This window comes from Athene noctua, chromosome 37 (genome assembly GCF_965140245.1).
Source record: "Athene noctua chromosome 37, bAthNoc1.hap1.1, whole genome shotgun sequence".
In the NCBI taxonomy this organism is placed as follows: Eukaryota; Metazoa; Chordata; class Aves; order Strigiformes; family Strigidae; genus Athene; species Athene noctua.
The window spans coordinates 225,106-245,647 of record NC_134073.1 but is presented as its reverse complement, the minus strand read 5'-3'; the positions used below and the strand labels follow the sequence as shown (position 1 = coordinate 245,647).

General features: G+C 59.3%; 1 protein-coding gene across 2 annotated transcripts; it reads left to right on the top strand.

The window, feature by feature from the left end:
- Positions 1–5,825: 5,825 nt before the first annotated feature.
- LOC141972946 (sodium/glucose cotransporter 2-like) lies at positions 5,826–20,197 on the top strand. Of its 2 annotated transcripts, none has more exons than XM_074931013.1 (11): positions 5,826–5,930; positions 7,211–7,316; positions 8,038–8,118; positions 8,673–8,872; positions 10,600–10,735; positions 12,204–12,311; positions 14,550–14,700; positions 19,120–19,288; positions 19,410–19,625; positions 19,727–19,813; positions 20,093–20,197. In XM_074931013.1, the coding sequence occupies exons 1-11, from the start codon at positions 5,835–5,837 to the stop codon at positions 20,195–20,197; spliced, it is 1,455 nt and encodes a 484-aa protein (XP_074787114.1). In that variant the 5' UTR covers positions 5,826–5,834. The 2 variants fall into 2 exon arrangements, with proteins under 2 accessions (XP_074787114.1, XP_074787113.1); XM_074931012.1 differs by having other exon boundaries at positions 19,727–19,826; positions 20,001–20,197.
- The last annotated feature ends 345 nt before the right edge of the window (positions 20,198–20,542 follow it).

Genomic DNA, 20,542 nt, shown 5'->3' with positions numbered 1-20,542 from the left:
TTTAATTTTTTTTTCATTTTTTTTTCATTTTATTCTTTTAATATTTTTAAAAAAACTTTTTCTTTTTAATTTTTCAATTTTTTTTTCAATTTTTTTTTCGTTTTATTCTTTAAATATTTTTAATTTTTTTTCATTTTATTATTTTAATTTTTTTTTTTCTTCTTAATTTTTTTAAAAATTTATTTTTCTTTTTAATTTTTTCGAATTTTTTTACATTTTTTTTTCGTTTTATTCTTTTAATATTTTTATTTTTTTTATTTTAGTCTTAATTTTTTTAATTTTTTTTATTTTTTTTTAATTTTTTTTCATTTTATTCTTTTAATACTTTAAATTTTTTTTTTAGTCTTTTATTTTTTTAAAATCTTTTTTTCTTTTTAATTTTTTTAAAATTTTTTTTCATTTTATTCTTTTAATATTTTTAATTTTTTTTTTATTTTATTCTTTTAATATTTTTAAATTTTTTTTTCATTTTATTCTTTTAATTTTTAAAAAATTTTTTTTCTTGTTAATTTTTTTGATTTATTTTTAAATTTTTTTCATTTTATTCTTTAAATATTTTTAATTTTTTTTCATTTTATTCTTTTAATTTTTTAATTATTGTTTCTTTTTAATTTTTTGATTTTTTTATTTTTTTTTCATTTTATTCTTTTAACTTTTTAATTTTTTTTTTTTTTAATTTTTTTGATTTTTTTTTCTTTTTAATTTTTTTTTTTTTTTCGGGGGGGCGGATGGAGCAGAGCCGGGGGGCGACCCCCGCGGACCTGGGGGTGATCGGGGGGTATTTCCTGCTGGTGATGGCCGTGGGGCTCTGGGTAAGACTGACACCCCCCCCCAAAAAAATTACCCCCCCCACCCCCTAATTGCCCCCCCAGGACCCCTAATTGCCCCCCCAACACCTAATTACCCCCCCACCCCCTAATTAACCCCCCAGGACCCCTAATTGCCCCCCCCCAGACTCATAACTGACCCCCCCCACCCCCTATTTGCCCCCCCCCGGACCCATAATTGCCCCCCCCCAGACCCCTAAGTGCCCCCCCAACCCATATTTGCCCCCCCCATCCCTAATTAACCCCCCGTGGACCCCTAATTGCCCCCCCCAAACCCTAATTGCCCCCTCGACCACTAATTAACCCCCCAGGATCCCTAATTGCCCCCCCCCCCCCCCCGATCTCTAATTAACCTCCCTGGGACCCCTAACTGCCCCCCCCCGATCCCTAATTGCCCCCCAGCCTCTAATTGCCCCCCCGACCCTTAATAATCCCCCTGAGACCCCTAAATGCCCCCCCCGGACCCATAACTGCCCCCCCGGACTCATAATTGCCCCCCCGATCCCTAATTAACCCTCCAGGACCCTTAATTGCCCCCCCGATCTCTAATTAACCCCCTTGCACCACTAAGTGCCCCCCCAACCCATAATTGCCCCCCCAGACTCATAACTGACCCCACCGGACCCATAGTTGCCCCTCCCGGACCCCTAATTGCCCCCCCCGACCCGTAAATGACCCCCCAGACCTGTAACTACCCCCCTTGGACTCCTAATTGCCCCCCCACCCCCTAATTGCCCCCCCCCGATCCCTAATTAACCCCCCTTGGACCCCTAATTGCCCCCCAGGACCCATCACTGCCCCCCCCAAATCTCTACGTGCCCCCCCAGACTCATAATTGCCCCCCAGGACCCTAATTGCCCCCCACCCCTAATTGCCCCTCCCCGATCCTAATTAACCCCCTTTGGACCCCTAATTGCCCCCCCGGACCCATAACTGCCCCCCAAATCTCTACGTGCCCCCCCCAGACCCATTATTGCCCCCCAGGACCCCTAATTGCCCCCCCCAATCCCTAATTGCCCCCCCCGATCCCTAATTAACCCCCTTGGACCCTAATTGCCCCCCCAATCCCTAATTGCCCCCCCAACCTCTAATTAACCCCCCCCAATCCCTAATTAACCCCCCCTTGGACCCCGTAATTGCCCCCCCGGACCCATCACTGCCCCCCCAAATCTCTACGTGCCCCCCCCAGACCCATAATTGCCCCCCAGGACCCTAATTGCCCCCCCAACCCCTAATTAACCCCCCGGACCCTTAATTACCCCCTTGGGACCCCCAACTACCCCCCCCTGCCCCCCCCCGCCCCCCCCCAACTGGCCCCCTCCCCCCCTCCCAGGTTGTTTTTTTGACCCCTTGACCCCCCCGGGGGAGGGGGCGGGGTTAATCATTACCCACAATGCCCCGGGCTGGGACACGAGGGTTAATGAGTGACTGGGAGCACGAGGGGGTCAGACTGGGAGCACTGGGCGGCCCCATACTGGGAGAACTGGTTGGCCCCATACTGGGAGCAGTAGGGACTCTGTACTGGGAGAACTGGGAGCACTGGGCGGCCCCATACTGGGAGAACTGGGAGTACTGGTGGCCCCATACTGGGAGAACTGGTTGGCCCTGTACTGGGAGCACTGGGTGGCCCATACTGGGAGCACTGGGCGGCCCCATACTGGGAGAACTGGGAGTACTGGTGGCCCCATACTGGGAGAACTGGTTGGCCCTGTACTGGGAGCACTGGGTGGCCCATACTGGGAGCAGTAGGGACTCTGTACTGGGAGAACTGGGAGCACTGGGAGGCCCCATACTGGGAGCACTGGTGTCCGCATACTGGGAGCACTGGGTGGCCCATACTGAGAGCAGTAGGGACTCTGTACTGGGAGAACTGGGAGCACTGGGGGCCCTGTACTGGAAGCCCTGATAACCCTATACTGGGAGTACTGGTGGCCCATACTGGGAGCACTGGGCAGCCCCATACTGGAGCACTGGTGGCCTGATGACCACAGTGGGGGCCTTGTTGCCCCATACTGGGAGCACTGGGAGCACTGGAACTAATCCCAGGAGCACTGGGAGCCCGTACTGGGAGCCCATACTGGGAGCCCGTACTGGGAGCCCATACTGGGAGCCCGTACTGGAGCCCGTACTGGAGCCCATACTGGGAGCCCGTACTGGGAGCCCATACTGGGAGCCCGTACTGGGAGCCCGTACTGGGAGCCCATACTGGGAGCCCGTACTGGGAGCCCATACTGGGAGCCCGTACTGGGAGCCCATACTGGGAGCCCATACTGGGAGCCCGTACTGGGAGCCCGTACTGGGAGCCCATACTGGGAGCCCATACTGGGAGCCCGTACTGGGAGCCCATACTGGGAGCCCATACTGGGAGCCCGTACTGGGAGCCCATACTGGGAGCCCATACTGGGAGCACTGGTCCTCCCCAGTCCCTGCGCCGGGGGAACCGCGGGACCATCAGCGGCTTCTTCCTGGCGGGGAGGAGCATGAGCTGGGGCCGGTGAGTGACGGGGTCAGGGGTCACGGGGTCACGGGTTCACGGGGGGACATCTTGGGGTCCCCTATGGGTCCCCTATGGGTCCCTATGGGTCCCTCTGCCCCTATGGGTCCCTATGGGTCCCCTATGGGTCCCTCTGCCCCTATGGGTCCCTATGGGTCCCTCTGGGTCCCTCTGCCCCTATGGGTCCCTATGGGTCCCTATGGGTCCCTCTGCCCCTATGGGTCCCCTATGGGTCCCTATGGGTCCCTATGGGTCCCCTATGGGTCCCTCTGCCCCTATGGGTCCCTATGGGTCCCCTCTGCCCCTATGGGTCCCTATGGGTCCCTATGGGTCCCTCTGCCCCTATGGGTCCCTATGGGTCCCTATGGGTCCCTTTGCCCCTATGGGTCCCCTATGGGTCCCTATGGGTCCCTTTGCCCCTATGGGTCCCCTATGGGTCCCTATGGGTCCCTCTGCCCCTATGGGTCCCTATGGGTCCCTATGGGTCCCTTTGCCCCTATGGGTCCCCTATGGGTCCCTATGGGTCCCTCTGCCCCTATGGGTCCCTATGGGTCCCTATGGGTCCCCTATGGTCCCTCTGCCCTATGGGTCCCTATGGGTCCCTATGGGTCCCTATGGGTCCCTCTGCCCCTATGGGTCCCTATGGGTCCCTATGGGTCCCTATGGGTCCCTCTGCCCCTATGGGTCCCTATGGGTCCCTATGGGTCCCTCTGCCCCTATGGGTCCCTATGGGTCCCCTATGGGTCCCCTCCGTCCCCTATGGGGCAGGTGGGGGCGTCGCTCTTCGCCAGCAACATCGGGTCGGGGCACTTCGTGGGGCTGGCGGGGACGGGGCGGCCGGAGGCATCGCCGTGGGGGGCTTCGAGTGGAGCGTGAGTCCCCTATGGCCCCTATAGCCCCCCTATAGCCCCCCTATAGCCTCCCTATAGCCCCCCTATAGCCTCCCTATAGCCCCCTATAGCCCCCCTATAGCCCCCGAGACCCCCCCAGGGAGCCCCCAGAGCCCCCCTACACCCCTATGGGCCCTAAAGCTCCCCATAGCCCCCCCCCCCAATCCTTATAGCTCCCCATAACCCCCCCCGAACCCCTCATAGACCCCTATAGGCACCCTATTGCCCCCATAACCCCCTATAGCCCCCCCCCAATCCCTATAGACCCCCCATAACCTCCCATAGCCCCCGATAGACCCATAATCCCTATAGACTCCCTGGACCCCCCCGGGAGCACCTGTAGCCCCCTATAGCGCCCCTATAGCCCCCCATAACCCCCTATAGCCCCCCATAGCCCCCCATTCCCCCCATAACCCCCATAGATGTGCTATAGCCCCCCCATAGCCCCCCCAACCCCTATAGACCCACCATAACCCCCCCATATCCCCCATAGCCCCACATTCCCCCCATATCCCTATAGACCCCCCATTCCCCCCATATCCCCTACAGCCCCCCCATAGCCCCTCCATAGCCCCTATAGACCCCCCATAGCCCCCCATAGCCCCTATAGCCCCCCCATTCCCCCCCATAGCCCCCCCATATCCCCTATAGCCCCCCCATAGCCCCTATAGACCCCCTATAGCCCCCATAGCCCCCCCATAGCCCCCCCATAGCCCCTATAGACCCCCTATAGCCCCCCATAGCCCCCCCATTCCCCCCATATCCCCTATAGACCCCCCATAGCCCCTATAGCCCCCCCATTCCCCCCCATATCCCCTATAGACCCCCTATAGCCCCCCATAGCCCCCTCATTCCCCCCATATCCCCTATAGACCCCCTATAGCCCCCCCATATCCCCCATATCCCCTATAGCCCCCCCATAGCCCCTATAGCCCCCCCATAGCCCCCCCCATTCCCCCCCATAACCCCTATAGACCCCCTATAGCCCCCCATAGCCCCCCCATATCCCCCATAGCCCCCCCATAGCCCCTCTGACCCCGCCCCCTCTGACCCCGCCCCCTCTGACCCCGCCCCCTCTGCCCCCCCCAGGGGATGTTCATCGTCCTGCTCCTGGGTTGGGTTTTCGTCCCCATTTACCTGCGGGCGGGGGTGAGCTGTGGGCGTGGCCTGAGGGGGGTGGGGTGGGCGTGGTTCCATGTGGGCGTGGCCTGGTTGGGCGTGGACCTGGGGGCGTGGCCAGAGGAGGGCGGGGCGTGGGAGGGGCATCAAGTGGGGAAAGGGGAACCCCTGAAAGGGGGGGGGGGGGGTGTGGGGGTGTGGTGTCTTGGGTGGGGACGGGCGTGGCCAACGGGGCGGGGTCTTTTGTGGGCGGGGATTATGGGGGCGTGGTCACAAGGGGGGCGTGGTTTCGGGGCGTTATGGGCGGGGACATTGGACGGTCCGGGGGGGGGGAGTGCGTGCGTGTGTGTGTATCCCCTTGAATCCCCCCGGGGGAGGGGGGGGGTGGGTGCCCCTCCCTCATTTCTGGGTGCCCCTCCCCCAAATCTGGGTGCCCCTCCCACCCCCCCGGGACCCCCCCAAACCCTCAAACCCCCCCCCCAAAAAAAAAATAAGGTGTCGACGATGCCTCAGTACCTGGAGAGGCGCTTCGGGGGGGGCCGGATCCGCCTGTACCTGGCGCTGCTCTCCCTCGGCCTCTACGTGGCCACCAAGATCTCGGTGGGGGCAACTATGGCGTCCATAGGGGAGGGGGGGGTAAAGGGGGGGGTAAACGGGATCTATAGGGGCTGGGGAGGGGTCCCTATGGGATCTGGGGGGGTCCCTATAGAGTCTGGGGGGGGTCCCTATGGAGTTTTGGGGGTCCCTATAGAATCTGGGGGTCCCTATGGATTCTTGGGGGGGTCCCTATAGGGTCTGGGGGGTCCCTATGGAGTTTTGGGGGTCCCTATGGGATCTGGGGGGGTCCCTATAGATTCTGGGGGGGTCCCTATAGAGTCTGGGGGGTCCCTATGGAGTCTTGGGGGTCCCTATAGGATCTGGGGGGTCCCTATAGAATCTGGGGGGGTCCCTATGGAGTTTTGGGGGTCCCTATAGAATCTGGGGGGGTCCCTATGGAGTTTTGGGGGTCCCTATAGAATCTGGGGGTCCCTATGGATTCTTGGGGGGGTCCCTATGGGGTCTGGGGGGTCCCTATAGAGTCTGGGGGGGTCCCTATGGAGTCTTGGGGGGGTTCCTATAGAATCTGGGGGGTCCCTATGGGTTCCGGGAGTCCCTATAGGGTCTGGGGGGCACCTATAGAATTTGCGGGGGGTCCCAATGGGGTCTGCGGGTACTTATAGGGTCTGGGGGGGTCCCTATGGAGTCTCGGGGGGGTCCCTATAGGATCTGGGGGTCCCTATGGGGTCCGGGAGTCCCTATAGGGTCTGGGGGGGTCCCTATAGAATCTAGGGGGTCCCTATGGGGTTTGGGGGGGTCCCTATGGAGTCTTTGGGGGGTCCCTATAGAATTTGGGGGGGGTCCCTATGGGGTCTGGGGGTCCCTATAGAATCTGGGGGTCCCTATAGAATCTGGGGGGTCCCTATGGATTCTGGGGGTCCCTATAGGGTCTGGGGGGTCCCTATAGGATCTGGGGGGTCCCTATAGAATCTGGGGGGTCCCTATGGATTCTGGGGGGTCCCTATAGAATCTGGGGGGTCCCTATAGGGTCTGGGGGTCCCTATAGAATCTGGGGGTCCCTATGGATTCTGGGGGGTCCCTATAGAATCTGGGGGGTCCCTATAGAGTCTGGGGGTCCCTATGGATTCTGGGGGTCCCTATAGGGTCTGGGGGGTCCCTATAGGATCTGGGGGGTCCCTATAGAATCTGGGGGGTCCCTATGGATTCTGGGGGGTCCCTATGGATTCTGGGGGGTCCCTATAGAATCTGGGGGGTCCCTATAGAGTCTGGGGGGTCCCTATGGATTCTGGGGGGTCCCTACGGCTGCAGCCCCTCCCCCGCAGGTGGACATGTACTCGGGCGCCATCTTCATCCAGGAGGCGCTGGGCTGGGACCTCTACGCCTCCGTGGGGGCCCTGCTGGCGGTCACGGCCCTCTACACCGTCACGGGTGGGGGCGGGGCCACGGGGGGCGTGGCCACGGGGGGCGTGGCCACGGGGCGGGGCCATAGGGGGTGGGGCCGCAGGGAAGGGGGCGGGGGAAAAGGGGGCCAAGAGGCCTGGGGTGGGGGCTTGGTGGTTCCAGAGGGGGCGTGGCTACAGGGAGGGGGCGTGGTCATAGGGGAGGGGCGTGGTCATAGGGGAGGGGCGTGGTTATGTGGGAGGGGTGTTGTTCTAAGGGAGGGGGCGTGGTTACACGGAGAGGGTGTGGTTATAGGGGAGAAGCGTGGTTATAGGGGCGTGGCTGGAGGGGGCGTGGTTAGATTGGGAGGGGGCGTGGCTATGGGGAGGGATGTGGCTGGAGGGGAGGGGGCGTGGCCTTTTGGGGCGTGGCCGGCGAGGGGGCGGGGCCTGGTGGGGTGGGGCCTAAGGGGCGGTTGGTAGGAGCTGCTGCCACTCAAGTGAGGAGGGGGTGGGGATAAGGAGAGGGGGTGTGGCCTAAGGCATGGGCGTGTCCTGGGGCGGGAGTGGGCGTGTCTGAGGGGGTGGGCGTGGTTTGGGGCGGGGGAGGCGTGGCTGAGGGGGTGTTTGCTGGGACCTGGCAGCACCCGGGGTGGGGGGTGTGGTGTGGGTAAAGCCTGTGGGCGGGGCTTGGGGGGAAAAGGGCGTGGTCTTTTGGAGGGTGTGGTCCTAAGGGGGGGCGTGGTTTGAAACGGGGGCGTGGCCTGCAGGGGGGCTGGCAGCGCTGATGTACGCGGACCTGGTGCAGACCCTGATCATCATTGTGGGGGCCTCTATCCTGGCCGGCTATGGTGGGACTGGGAGCACTGGGAGGGGACTGGGGAGTACTGGGAGGGGACTGGGGAGCACTGGGAGAGACTGGGGAAGTGCTGGAAGGGGATAGGGGAGCACTGTAAAGGACTGGGAGGCACTGGGAGTGGGCTGGGAAGGGACTCGGAGGAACTGGGAGAGGATTGAGGGGACTGGGAGACACTGGGAGCACTGAGAGAGGACTGGGAGGGGACTGGGAGACACTGGGAGAGACGGAGAGAGGACTGGGGAACACTGGGAGGGACGGGGAGGGACTGGGAGGAGACTAGGAAAGGACTGGGGAGCACTGGGCGGGAACTGGGGAGCACTGGGGAAGGACTGGTAGGGACTGGGAGATCTGGGAGGCAGTGGAGGGCAACACTAACGCTATACTGGTCTATACTGGTTGACACCGGACCTTGTGGGAGAGCCGTGCGAGGAGGCACTAGGCTGTACTGGGAGCCACTGGGAGCCACTGGGAGGTGGCAACAGGAGTCACGCTGTGCCCCCCCCCACCCCACACTGGTCCTTACTGGTTTATACTGGTCCCTCCCAGCGCTGGGTGCCGTGGGGGGGTACGAGGGGCTGGTGGAGCGTTACCCCCTGGCCCTGCCCCCCAACGTGACGGGTCCCTGCGGGCGGCCCCGCCCCGACGCCTTCCACCTCCTGCGACATCCCAGTACGGGCGACCTGCCCTGGCCCGGCCTCCTACTGGGACTGGGCATCATCTCTGCCTGGTACTGGTGCACTGACCAGGTAGGACTGGGAGGCGCTGGGAAGGCGCTTGGGAGGGGATTGGAGGGCACTGGGAGGCACCGGGAGGGGATCTGGGGGCACTGGGAGGCGCTGGGAAGGGATTGCGAGGTGCTGGGAGGAACTGGGAGGGGACTGGGAGGCGCTGGGAGGGGACTGGGGGGCGCTGAGAAGGGATTGAGGGGCACTTGGAGGGAATTAGGGGGCACTGGAAGGGGATTGGGGGGCACTGGGAGGGGCTGGGAAGAGATTGCGAGGTGCCAGGAGGAACTGGGAGACACTGGGAGGGGGCTGAGAGGCACTAGGTGGGGATTAGGGGCACTGGGAAGAGATTAGGGGGCACTGGGAGGGGGCTGGGAGGCACTGGGAAAGGATTAATGGGAACTGGGAGGGGACTGGGAGACACTGGGGGGGGACTGGGAGGCACTAGGTGGGGATTAGGGGCACTGGAGGGGATTGGGAGGCCCTGGGAAACGACTGGGGGCACTGGGAGGGGACTGGGTGGTGATGGGAGTCACCTAGAGGGAACTGGGAAGTGCTGGAGGGCACTGGGAAGGGACTGGAAAGACCCTGGCGGTCACTGGGGTGTAACTGGGAAGCACTGGGAAGGGATTGAGGGTACTTAAAGAGAATTAGGGGGCACTGGAAGGGGATTGGGGGGCACTGGGAGGGGCTGGGAAGAGATTGCGAGGTGCCGGGAGGAACTGGGAGACACTGGGAGGGGGCTGAGAGGCACTAGGTGGGGATTAGGGGCACTGGGAAGAGATTAGGGGGCACTGGGAGGGGGCTGGGAGGCACTGGGAAAGGATTAATGGGAACTGGGAGGGGACTGGGAGACACTGGGGGGGACTGGGAGGCACTAGGTGGGGATTAGGGGCACTGGAGGGGATTGGGAGGCCCTGGGAAACGACTGGGGGCACTGGGAGGGGACTGGGTGGTGATGGGAGTCACCTAGAGGGAACTGGGAAGTGCTGGAGGGCACTGGGAAGGGACTGGAAAGACCCTGGCGGTCACTGGGGTGTAACTGGGAAGCACTGGGAAGGGATTGAGGGTACTTAAAGAGAATTAGGGGGCACTGGAAGGGGATTGGGGGGCACTGGAAGGGGCTGGGAAGAGATTGCGAGGTGCCGGGAGGAACTGGGAGACACTGGGAGGGGGCTGGAGGCACTAGGTGGGGATTAGGGGCACTGGGAAGAGATTAGGGGGCACTGGGAGGGGGCTGGGAGGCACTGGGAAAGGATTAATGGGAACTGGGAGGGGACTGGGAGACACTGGGGGGGGACTGGGAGGCACTAGGTGGGGATTAGGGGCACTGGAGGGGATTGGGAGGCCCTGGGAAACGACTGGGGGCACTGGGAGGGGACTGGGTGGTGATGAGAGTCACCTAGAGGGAACTGGGAGGTGCTGGGAGGCGATTGGGAAGTGCTGGAGGGCACTGGGAAGGGACTGGAAAGACCCTGGCGGTCACTGGGGTGTAACTGGGAGGCACTGGGAAGGGATTGAGGGTACTTAAAGAGAATTAGGGGGCACTGGAAGGGGATTGGGGGGCACTGGGAGGGGCTGGGAAGAGATTGCGAGGTGCCGGGAGGAACTGGGAGACACTGGGAGGGGGCTGAGAGGCACTAGGTGGGGATCAGAGGCACTGGGAGGCACTGGGAGGGTACTGGGAGCAAATGGCGGGGGGGTGGGGTGTGTTTTTTCTTCTCCTCGCCCCCCCCCCCCCCCCTCAGGTGATCGTGCAACGGTGCTTGGCCGGCCGCTCCCTGACCCACGTCCGCGCCGGCTGCGTCGTCTGCGGCTACCTCAAAGTGCTGCCCATGTTCCTCATGGTGCTGCCCGGCATGGCCGCCCGCGTCCTCTTCCCCGGTCAGCTCCGCCCCGCCCCGCCCCACGCCCCTCCCCACCCCGCTCAAGATGGCCGCCGCATCCTCTTCCCCAGGCAGAACTATCCTGAGCCGTAATTACCCCCACGGCCAACCCCGGTGTCCCTTGACCTCCCTTGGCCAACCCAAGATGGCCGCCCAACCAAAATGGCCGCCACGTTGGCTTCTCCAATAAGCCCCATCTTGACCCGGAATTTAACCCCTCCGCCGCCTTCCCATGACCACCCTGGGCTGCCCCGGCCCTCTGCGGTTTATCCGACATGGCCGCTACTCCAAAATGGACGCTCAACGGCGTCGGCCAAAATGGCCGCCCAAGATGGCCGCCATGCTCTCTTCCCCATCAGTGACCCTCTACGCCCCATAATCCAGCCCGATAACCCCCAGGTCACCCCCCACCCCCCCCCAACATCCCATAATCCCCCCAAATCCCCCCCCAGACCCTCCTCTATCCCATAATCCCCCCCAAGGACCACCCGCATCCCATAATTCCCCCTAATGACCCCCCAGATCCCACAATCCCCTGCAACAAACCCCCCATATCCCATCATTCCCTTTTAACCCCCCCAGACCCTCCTCTATCCCACAATCCCCCCCCCAGCACCCCCTATATCCCATAATCCCCCCTAATGCCCCCCCAGACCCCCCCTTATCCCACAATGCCCCCTAATGCCCCCCATATCCCATAATTCCCCCTTAACCCCCCCCCAGCACCCCCTATATCCCACAATCCCCCCCCAGCACCCCCTATATCCCATAATGCCCCCCAATGCCCCCCCATATCCCATAATTCCCCCCTAATGACCCCCCATATCCCATAATTCCCCCTTAACCCCCCCCAGACACCCCCCATATCCCACAATCCCCCCCCAGCACCCCCTATATCCCATAATGCCCCCCAATGCCCCCCCATATCCCATAATTCCCCCCTAATGACCCCCCAGACCCCCCCCATATCTGACAATTCCCCCTACCGACCCCCAATATCCCATAATCCCCCCTAATGCCCCCCCATATCCCATAATTCCCCCTTAACCCCCCCAGACACCCCCCATATCCCACAATCCCCCCCCCAGCACCCCCTATATCCCATAATGCCCCCCAATGCCCCCCCATATCCCACATTCCCCCCTAATGACCCCCCATATCCCATAATTCCCCCCTAATGCCCCCCCAGACCCCCCCCATATCCCACAATTCCCCCTACCGACCCCCAATATCCCATAATCCCCCCTAATGCCCCCCCATATCCCATAATTCCCCTTAACGACCCCCTATATCCCATAATTCCCCCTACCCCCCCCTCCTCGACCCTCCTCTATCTGCCAATCCCCCCCCCGGACCCCCCCCATATCCCACAATCCCCCCCCCCGACCCTCCTCTATCCCACAATCCCCCGCCCTGTCCCGCCGGTATCCCACAATGCCCCGCGCGGGGCCGCTCTGTGCCGCCAGAGCTCGTTGGCTGCGCGGGGCCGCGCGGGTGCCGCCGGGCCTGCGGGGTCGCCGCCGGCTGCTCCAACCTGGCCTACCCCCGCCTCGTGCTGGCGCTGCTGCCGCGCGGTACGGACTCGCCCCGGGCTACCGACACGCCCCCTGGCTACTGACACACCTTCATGGCTACTGACACGCCCCCTGGCTACTGACACACCTCATGGCTACTGACACACCTTCATGGCTACTGACACGCCTCATGGCTACTGACACGCCTTCATGGCTACTGACACGCCCCCTGGCTACTGACACACCTCATGGCTACTGACACACCTTCATGGCTACTGACACGCCTCATGGCTACTGACACGCCCTCATGGCTACTGACACGCCCTCATGGCTACTGACACGCCTCATGGCTACTGACACGCCCTCATGGCTACTGACACGCCTCATGGCTACTGACACACCCTCATGGCTACTGACACGCCCCCATGGCTACTGACACGCCTTCATGGCTACTGACACGCCCCCTGGCTACTGACACGCCTCATGGCTACTGACACGCCCCCTGGCTACTGACACGCCCTCATGGCTACAGACACGCCTTCATGGCTACTGACACGCCTTCATGGCTACTGACACGCCCTCATGGCTACTGACACGCCTCATGGCTACTGACACGCCCCCTGGCTACTGACACGCCTCATGGCTACTGACACGCCCCCTGGCTACTGACACGCCCCCATGGCTACTGACACGCCTTCATGGCTACTGACACACCTTCATGGCTACTGACACGCCCTCATGGCTACTGACACACCTTCATGGCTACTGACACGCCTCATGGCTACTGACACGCCCTCATGGCTACTGACACGCCCCCATGGCTACTGACACGCCCCCATGGCTACTGACACGCCTCATGGCTACTGACACGCCCCCATGGCTACCGACACGCCCCCTGGCTACTGACACGCCTCATGGCTACCGACACGCCCCATGGCTACTGACACGCCCTCATGGCTACTGACACGCCCCCATGGCTACTGACACGCCCCCTGGCTACTGACACGCCCCCTGGCTACTGACACGCCTCATGGCTACTGACACGCCCCCATGGCTACTGACACGCCCCCTGGCTACTGACACGCCCTCATGGCTACTGACACGCCCCCATGGCTACTGACACGCCTTCATGGCTACTGACACGCCCCCTGGCTACTGACACGCCCCCATGGCTACAGACACGCCCTCATGGCTACAGACACGCCTTCATGGCTACTGACACGCCCTCATGGCTACTGACACGCCCCCTGGCTACTGACACGCCCCCATGGCTATGACACGCCTCATGGCTACTGACACGCCCTCATGGCTACTGACACACCTCATGGCTACTGACACGCCTCATGGCTACTGACATCAGGGTTATTAGGGGCCATTAGAGCTATCAAGAGGCTACTGGGCACTATTAGTGGCTACTTGGGGGTTATTGGGGGCTACTAGCCCATTATAAGTGGCTACTGGGGGGCTAGTAGGGCTATTGGGGGCTACTGGGGCATTTTGAGTGGCTACTAAGGCACTATTGGGGGCCACTAGCCCATTATTAGTGGCTACTGGGCTACCAGGGCATGCTTAGTGGCTAGTAGCCCATTATAACTGGCTACTGGGGGGCTAGTAGGCCTGTTGGGGGCTACTAGCCCATTATTAGTGGCTACTGGGTGGCTAGTAGGGCTATTGGGGGCTACTAGCCCATTATTAGTGGCTACTAGGTGGCTAGTAGGGCTATTGGGGGCTACTAGCCCATTATTAGTGGCTACTGGGTGGCTAGTAGGGCTATTGGGGGCTACTAGCCCATTATTAGTGGCTACTGGGTGGCTAGTAGGGCTATTGGGGGCTACTAGCCCATTATTAGTGGCTACTAGGTGGCTAGTAGGGCTATTGGGGGCTACTAGCCCATTATTAGTGGCTACTAGGTGGCTAGTAGGGCTATTGGGGGCTACTAGCCCATTATTAGTGGCTACTGGGTGGCTAGTAGGGCTATTGGGGGCTACTAGCCCATTATTAGTGGCTACTGGGTGGCTAGTAGGCCTGTTGGGGCTACTGTGGCCTTTTTAGCGGCTACTTGCGGGCACTATTACAACTACCACACGCAGGTGGGCTACCAGGGGCTCTTAGCGGGCTACCAACACCCTCTCCCCCCACCCCACCAGAGCCGGGGCGGGGGAAGAGCGGCTAGTCCATCCCTTGGGTGGCTACCAAGCCGTTCTAGCGGGGGGGGGGGGGCCATTAGCCCACGCTGGGGGTGCTGGGGGTGCTGAGGGGGGGTCTGACCACCGCCTCGCCCCCCCCGGTGGCCCGCAGGGCTCCGTGGGCTAATGCTGGCCGTGGTGCTAGCCGCGCTCATGTCCTCGCTGGCCTCCATCTTCGCCAGCGCCGGGGCCCTCTTCACCCTCGACGTGTATCGGCGCCTGCGGCCCCGCGCTGGCCCCCGGCACCTCCTGGTAGCCGGCAGGTGGGGGCGGGGGCAATATGGAAATGAGGGCGGGGCAATATGGAAATGAGGGAGGGGCAATGTGGAAATGAGGGAGGGGCAATGTGGAAATGAGGGAGGGGCAACGTGGAAATGAGGGAGGGGCAATGTGGAAATGAGGGAGGGCAACGTGGAAATGAGGGAGGGGCAATATGGAAATGAGGGAGGGGCAATATGGAAATGAGGGAGGGGCAATATGGAAATGAGGGAGGGCAATATGGAAATGAGGGAGGGGCAATGTGGAAATGAGGGAGGGGCAACGTGGAAATGAGGGAGGGGCAATGTGGAAATGAGGGAGGGGCAATGTGGAAATGAGGGAGGGGCAATATGGAAATGAGGGAGGGGCAATATGGAAATGAGGGAGGGGCAATGTGGAAATGAGGGAGGGGCAATGTGGAAATGAGGGAGGGGCAATGTGGAAATGAGGGAGGGGCAATATGGAAATGAGGGAGGGGCAATATGGAAATGAGGGAGGGGCAACGTGGAAATGAGGGAGGGGCAATATGGAAATGAGGGAGGGCAACGTGGAAATGAGGGAGGGGCAATGTGGAAATGAGGGAGGGCAATATGGAAATGAGGGAGGGGCAATATGGAAATGAGGGAGGGGCAATGTGGAAATGAGGGAGGGGCAATATGGAAATGAGGGAGGGGCAATATGGAAATGAGGGAGGGGCAATATGGAAATGAGGGAGGGGCAATATGGAAATGAGGGAGGGGCAACGTGGAAATGAGGGAGGGGCAATATGGAAATGAGGGAGGGCAACGTGGAAATGAGGGAGGGGCAATGTGGAAATGAGGGAGGGGCAATATGGAAATGAGGGAGGGGCAATGTGGAAATGAGGGAGGGGCAATGTGGAAATGAGGGAGGGGCAATATGGAAATGAGGGAGGGGCAATGTGGAAATGAGGGAGGGGCAATGTGGAAATGAGGGAGGGGCAATATGGAAATGAGGGAGGGGCAATGTGGAAATGAGGGAGGGGCAATGTGGAAATGAGGGCGGGGCAATATGGAAATGAGGGAGGGGCAATATGGAAATGAGGGAGGGGCAATGTGGAAATGAGGGAGGGGCAATATGGAAATGAGGGAGGGGCAATATGGAAATGAGGGAGGGGCAATGTGGAAATGAGGGAGGGCAACGTGGAAATGAGGGAGGGGCAATATGGAAATGAGGGCGGGGCAATATGGAAATGAGGGAGGGGCAATATGGAAATGAGGGAGGGGCAATATGGAAATGAGGGAGGGGCAATGTGGAAATGAGGGAGGGCAACGTGGAAATGAGGGAGGGGCAATATGGAAATGAGGGAGGGGCAACGTGGAAATGAGGGAGGGGCAATATGGAAATGAGGGAGGGGCAACGTGGAAATGAGGGAGGGGCAATATGGAAATGAGGGAGGGGCAATATGGAAATGAGGGAGGGGCAATGTGGAAATGAGGGAGGGGCAATATGGAAATGAGGGAGGGGCAACGTGGAAATGAGGGAGGGGCAATATGGAAATGAGGGAGGGGCAACGTGGAAATGAGGGAGGGGCAATATGGAAATGAGGGAGGGGCAACGTGGAAATGAGGGAGGGGCAATATGGAAATGAGGGAGGGCAATATGGAAATGAGGGAGGGGCAATGTGGAAATGAGGGAGGGGCAATATGGAAATGAGGGAGGGGCAATATGGAAATGAGGGAGGGGCAATATGGAAATGAGGGCGGGGCAATATGGAAATGAGGGAGGGGCAACGTGGAAATGAGGGAGGGGCAATATGGAAATGAGGGAGGGGCAATATGGAAATGAGGGAGGGGCAATGTGGAAATGAGGGAGGGCAACGTGGAAATGAGGGAGGGGCAATATGGAAATGAGGGAGGGGCAATATGGAAATGAGGGAGGGGCAATGTGGAAATGAGGGAGGGGCAATATGGAAATGAGGGAGGGGCAATATGGAAATGAGGGAGGGGCAACGTGGAAATGAGGGAGGGGCAATATGGAAATGAGGGAGGGGCAATGTGGAAATGAGGGAGGGGCAATATGGAAATGAGGGAGGGGCAATATGGAAATGAGGGAGGGGCAATATGGAAATGAGGGAGGGGCAACGTGGAAATGAGGGAGGGGCAATATGGAAATGAGGGAGGGGCAACGTGGAAATGAGGGAGGGGCAATATGGAAATGAGGGAGGGGCAATGTGGAAATGAGGGAGGGGCAATATGGAAATGAGGGAGGGGCAACGTGGAAATGAGGGAGGGGCAATATGGAAATGAGGGAGGGGCAATGTGGAAATGAGGGAGGGGCAATATGGAAATGAGGGAGGGGCAATATGGAAATGAGGGAGGGGCAATGTGGAAATGAGGGAGGGGCAATATGGAAATGAGGGAGGGGCAATATGGAAATGAGGGAGGGGCAATGTGGAAATGAGGGAGGGGCAATATGGAAATGAGGGAGGGGCAATGTGGAAATGAGGGAGGGGCAACGTGGAAATGAGGGAGGGGCAATATGGAAATGAGGGAGGGGCAATATGGAAATGAGGGAGGGGCAATGTGGAAATGAGGGAGGGGCAATATGGAAATGAGGGAGGGGCAATATGGAAATGAGGGAGGGGCAATGTGGAAATGAGGGAGGGGCAATATGGAAATGAGGGAGGGGCAATATGGAAATGAGGGAGGGGCAATGTGGAAATGAGGGAGGGGCAATATGGAAATGAGGGAGGGGCAACGTGGAAATGAGGGAGGGGCAATATGGAAATGAGGGAGGGGCAATATGGAAATGAGGGAGGGGCAACGTGGAAATGAGGGAGGGGCAATATGGAAATGAGGGAGGGGCAATGTGGAAATGAGGGAGGGGCAATATGGAAATGAGGGAGGGGCAATATGGAAATGAGGGAGGGGCAATGTGGAAATGAGGGAGGGGCAACGTGGAAATGAGGGAGGGGCAATATGGAAATGAGGGAGGGGCAATATGGAAATGAGGGAGGGGCAATGTGGAAATGAGGGAGGGGCAATATGGAAATGAGGGAGGGGCAACGTGGAAATGAGGGAGGGGCAATATGGAAATGAGGGAGGGGCAATATGGAAATGAGGGCGGGGCAATGTGGAAATGAGGGAGGGGCAATGTGGAAATGAGGGAGGGGCAATATGGAAATGAGGGAGGGCAATATGGAAATGAGGGAGGGGCAATATGGAAATGAGGGAGGGCAATATGGAAATGAGGGAGGGGCAATATGGAAATGAGGGAGGGGCAATATGGAAATGAGGGAGGGGCAATATGGAAATGAGGGAGGGGCAACGTGGAAATGAGGGAGGGGCAATATGGAAATGAGGGGGGGGCAATATGGAAATGAGGGAGGGGCAATATGGAAATGAGGGAGGGGCAATGTGGAAATGAGGGAGGGGCAATGTGGAAATGAGGGAGGGGCAATATGGAAATGAGGGAGGGGCAATGTGGAAATGAGGGAGGGGCAATATGGAAATGAGGGAGGGGCAATATGGAAATGAGGGAGGGGCAATGTGGAAATGAGGGAGGGGCAATGTGGAAATGAGGGAGGGGCAATGTGGAAATGAGGGAGGGGCAATATGGAAATGAGGGAGGGGCAACGTGGAAATGAGGGAGGGGCAATATGGAAATGAGGGAGGGGCAATATGGAAATGAGGGGGGGGCACCCCGAAAATAAAAGGGGGGGTGGGACACGTGTGGGTGTTTGGGGGGACGGGGGAGTTAAGGGGGGGGGGGGGCAAAAAGTGGGGGGGCAAAGGGGAGGGGGGATTCGGGGGGGTGAGGGGGAGACAAGAATTTTTGGGGGGGGTTAAAGGGGGGGGCAGGAGTTTGGGGGGGTCAAAAGGGGGGTGGGAGTTTTGGGGGGGGACCCAAGAATTTTTGGGGGGCGCGGGTGGGAGTTTTGGGGGAGGGGGGGGAGTTTTGGGGGGGTGAGGGGGACCCAAGAATTTTGGGGGGGTAAAGGGGGGGGTTAGTATTTTGGGGGGGTCAAAAGGGGGGTGGGATTTTTTTTTTGGGGGGGGCGAGGGGGTACACAAGAATTTTTTTGGGGGGGGGGGCGGGGGTGGGAGTTTGGGGGACACAAGAATTTTTGGGGGGGGTTAAAGGGGGGGCAGGAGTTTGGGGGGGTCAAAATGGGGGTGGCAGTTTGGGGGGGGGGGTCAAGTGAGACCCAAGAATTTTTGGGGGGGGGGGGGGGGGGGGGGTGTCAAAGGGCCCCCCCCAAATTCAGGCCATCAGGTCAACCCACCCAAAGCACCACTCAGCGGTGGTAGTTACGGGGGGGGGGGGGCCCCCAAACCAACTGGTTTAACTGGGCCCCAGTGGCTAGAGGCGACCTCGGCGTTTAGCGAGGGACCCCCGGAGAGTTCGGGGGGGCCCCCCCTGCCCCCCCCGACCCCCCCCCCCCCCCATTTTTCCCCGCGCAGGCTGTGGGTGCTGGCGATGGTGGGGCTGAGCCTGGCCTGGCTGCCGGTGGTGGAGGCGGCGCGGGGGGGGCAACTCTTCGACTACATCCAAGCCGTGGCTAGTTATTTGGCCCCCCCGGTAGCCGCCGTTTTTTTCCTCGCCGTCTTCGTCCCCCGCGTTAACGAGCCTGTGAGTTGATTAAAAGGGGGGGGGGGGGCCACACCCCCTTTTTTCCACACACCCCCACCCCAAATCAAAATCCGCAGGGGGGGGGTTAACTCCTCCCCCCTCAACCCTCTCCCCTCCCCAGGGGGCGTTTTGGGGCTTGCTGGGGGGGTTGGCCTTAGGCCTGGCCCGATTGGTCCCCGAATTTATTTTGGGGGCGGGGACCTGCGAGACCCCGGGGCGTTGCCCCCCCTTCGTTTGCGGCCTCCATTACCTCCACTTCGCCGTCCTCCTCTTCCTCGCCACCGGCCTCATCGTCGTCGCCGTTTCCTTCTGCTACCCCCCTATCCCCCGCCGACACGTGAGTCGAAGCTTTTTTTTTTGGGGCGGGGGGGGGACACGACGACTTGGGGACCCCCAAATATTTTAGAGGCCCCGCCCCCAACATCCCATTTGTCGCAGCTCCACCGGTTGGTCTTCAGCCTCCGCCACAGTCGGGAGCCCCGCGTTGACCTTGACCAACAACCGCCCAAGGATGAAGATGGCGGGGTCCAACTCCAGGGTAAGGGGACCCCCGTGTTTCAAGGGGGGGGGTCCACAAAGATCGGGGGGACCCCAAAAATTCAACACAGACCCCCAGAAACTCAAGGAGGGCGACTTGGGTGTCCAAAGGGGCGACGGCGGCGTTGGGGGAAGAGCGTAGAGTTGACCCTTCCACCATTTTTTTTTTTCCCAGATGTGGAGGCTGTTGGTCAGGAGGCGGGGCCTGTTGGTCAGGGGGTGGAGCTTGATGGGGAGGGGACATCTAGGGAAGGGGGTGGGGCTGAGATCCAGGCCCCGCCCTCCAAGGAGCCCGTGTGGAAGCGCGTGGTGGACGTCAACGCTCTGATCCTGATGGCCGTCGCCGTCTTCCTTTGGGGGTACTTTGCCTGAGAGCCCCGAATCCGCCCCAAAACGCAACGAAACGCCCCCAAAAATGAGACCAGAATGCCAAAGCGAGCCCCGAATCGCCCCGAATCGCCCAAACCTGGACCAAAATCAAGAGTAAAACGCCTCAAAATGAGGCCAAACCACATCAAAACTCGCGAAAATTAATTTCAGAAGAGCGAAAATGAGCCCAAACGCGCCCCGGGCTCTTCAAATGATGTCGAAATGCCCCAAAGTCAGTCAAAAGAAGCCCAAAATGAGACTAAAATCCCCCAAAATGAGCCCCAAACGCCGCGAAATGGCCCAAAACGGGAATAAACGGCCCCAAAACTTAAGCTGATGAGCCCAAAA

What these genes read in the sequence shown, in the direction of transcription:
- LOC141972946 (XM_074931012.1), top strand. Translation starts at nt 5,835, where the DNA reads ATGCCTCAGTACCTGGAGAGGCGCTTCGGGGGGGGCCGGATCCGCCTG. An exon ending in GGCCCTCTACACCGTCACGG is followed by an intron (nt 7,317 to 8,037) that starts GTGGGGGCGGGG and finishes CGTGGCCTGCAG; the next exon opens with GGGGGCTGGCAGCGCTGATG. An exon ending in CACCTCCTGGTAGCCGGCAG is followed by an intron (nt 14,701 to 19,119) that starts GTGGGGGCGGGG and finishes TTCCCCGCGCAG; the next exon opens with GCTGTGGGTGCTGGCGATGG.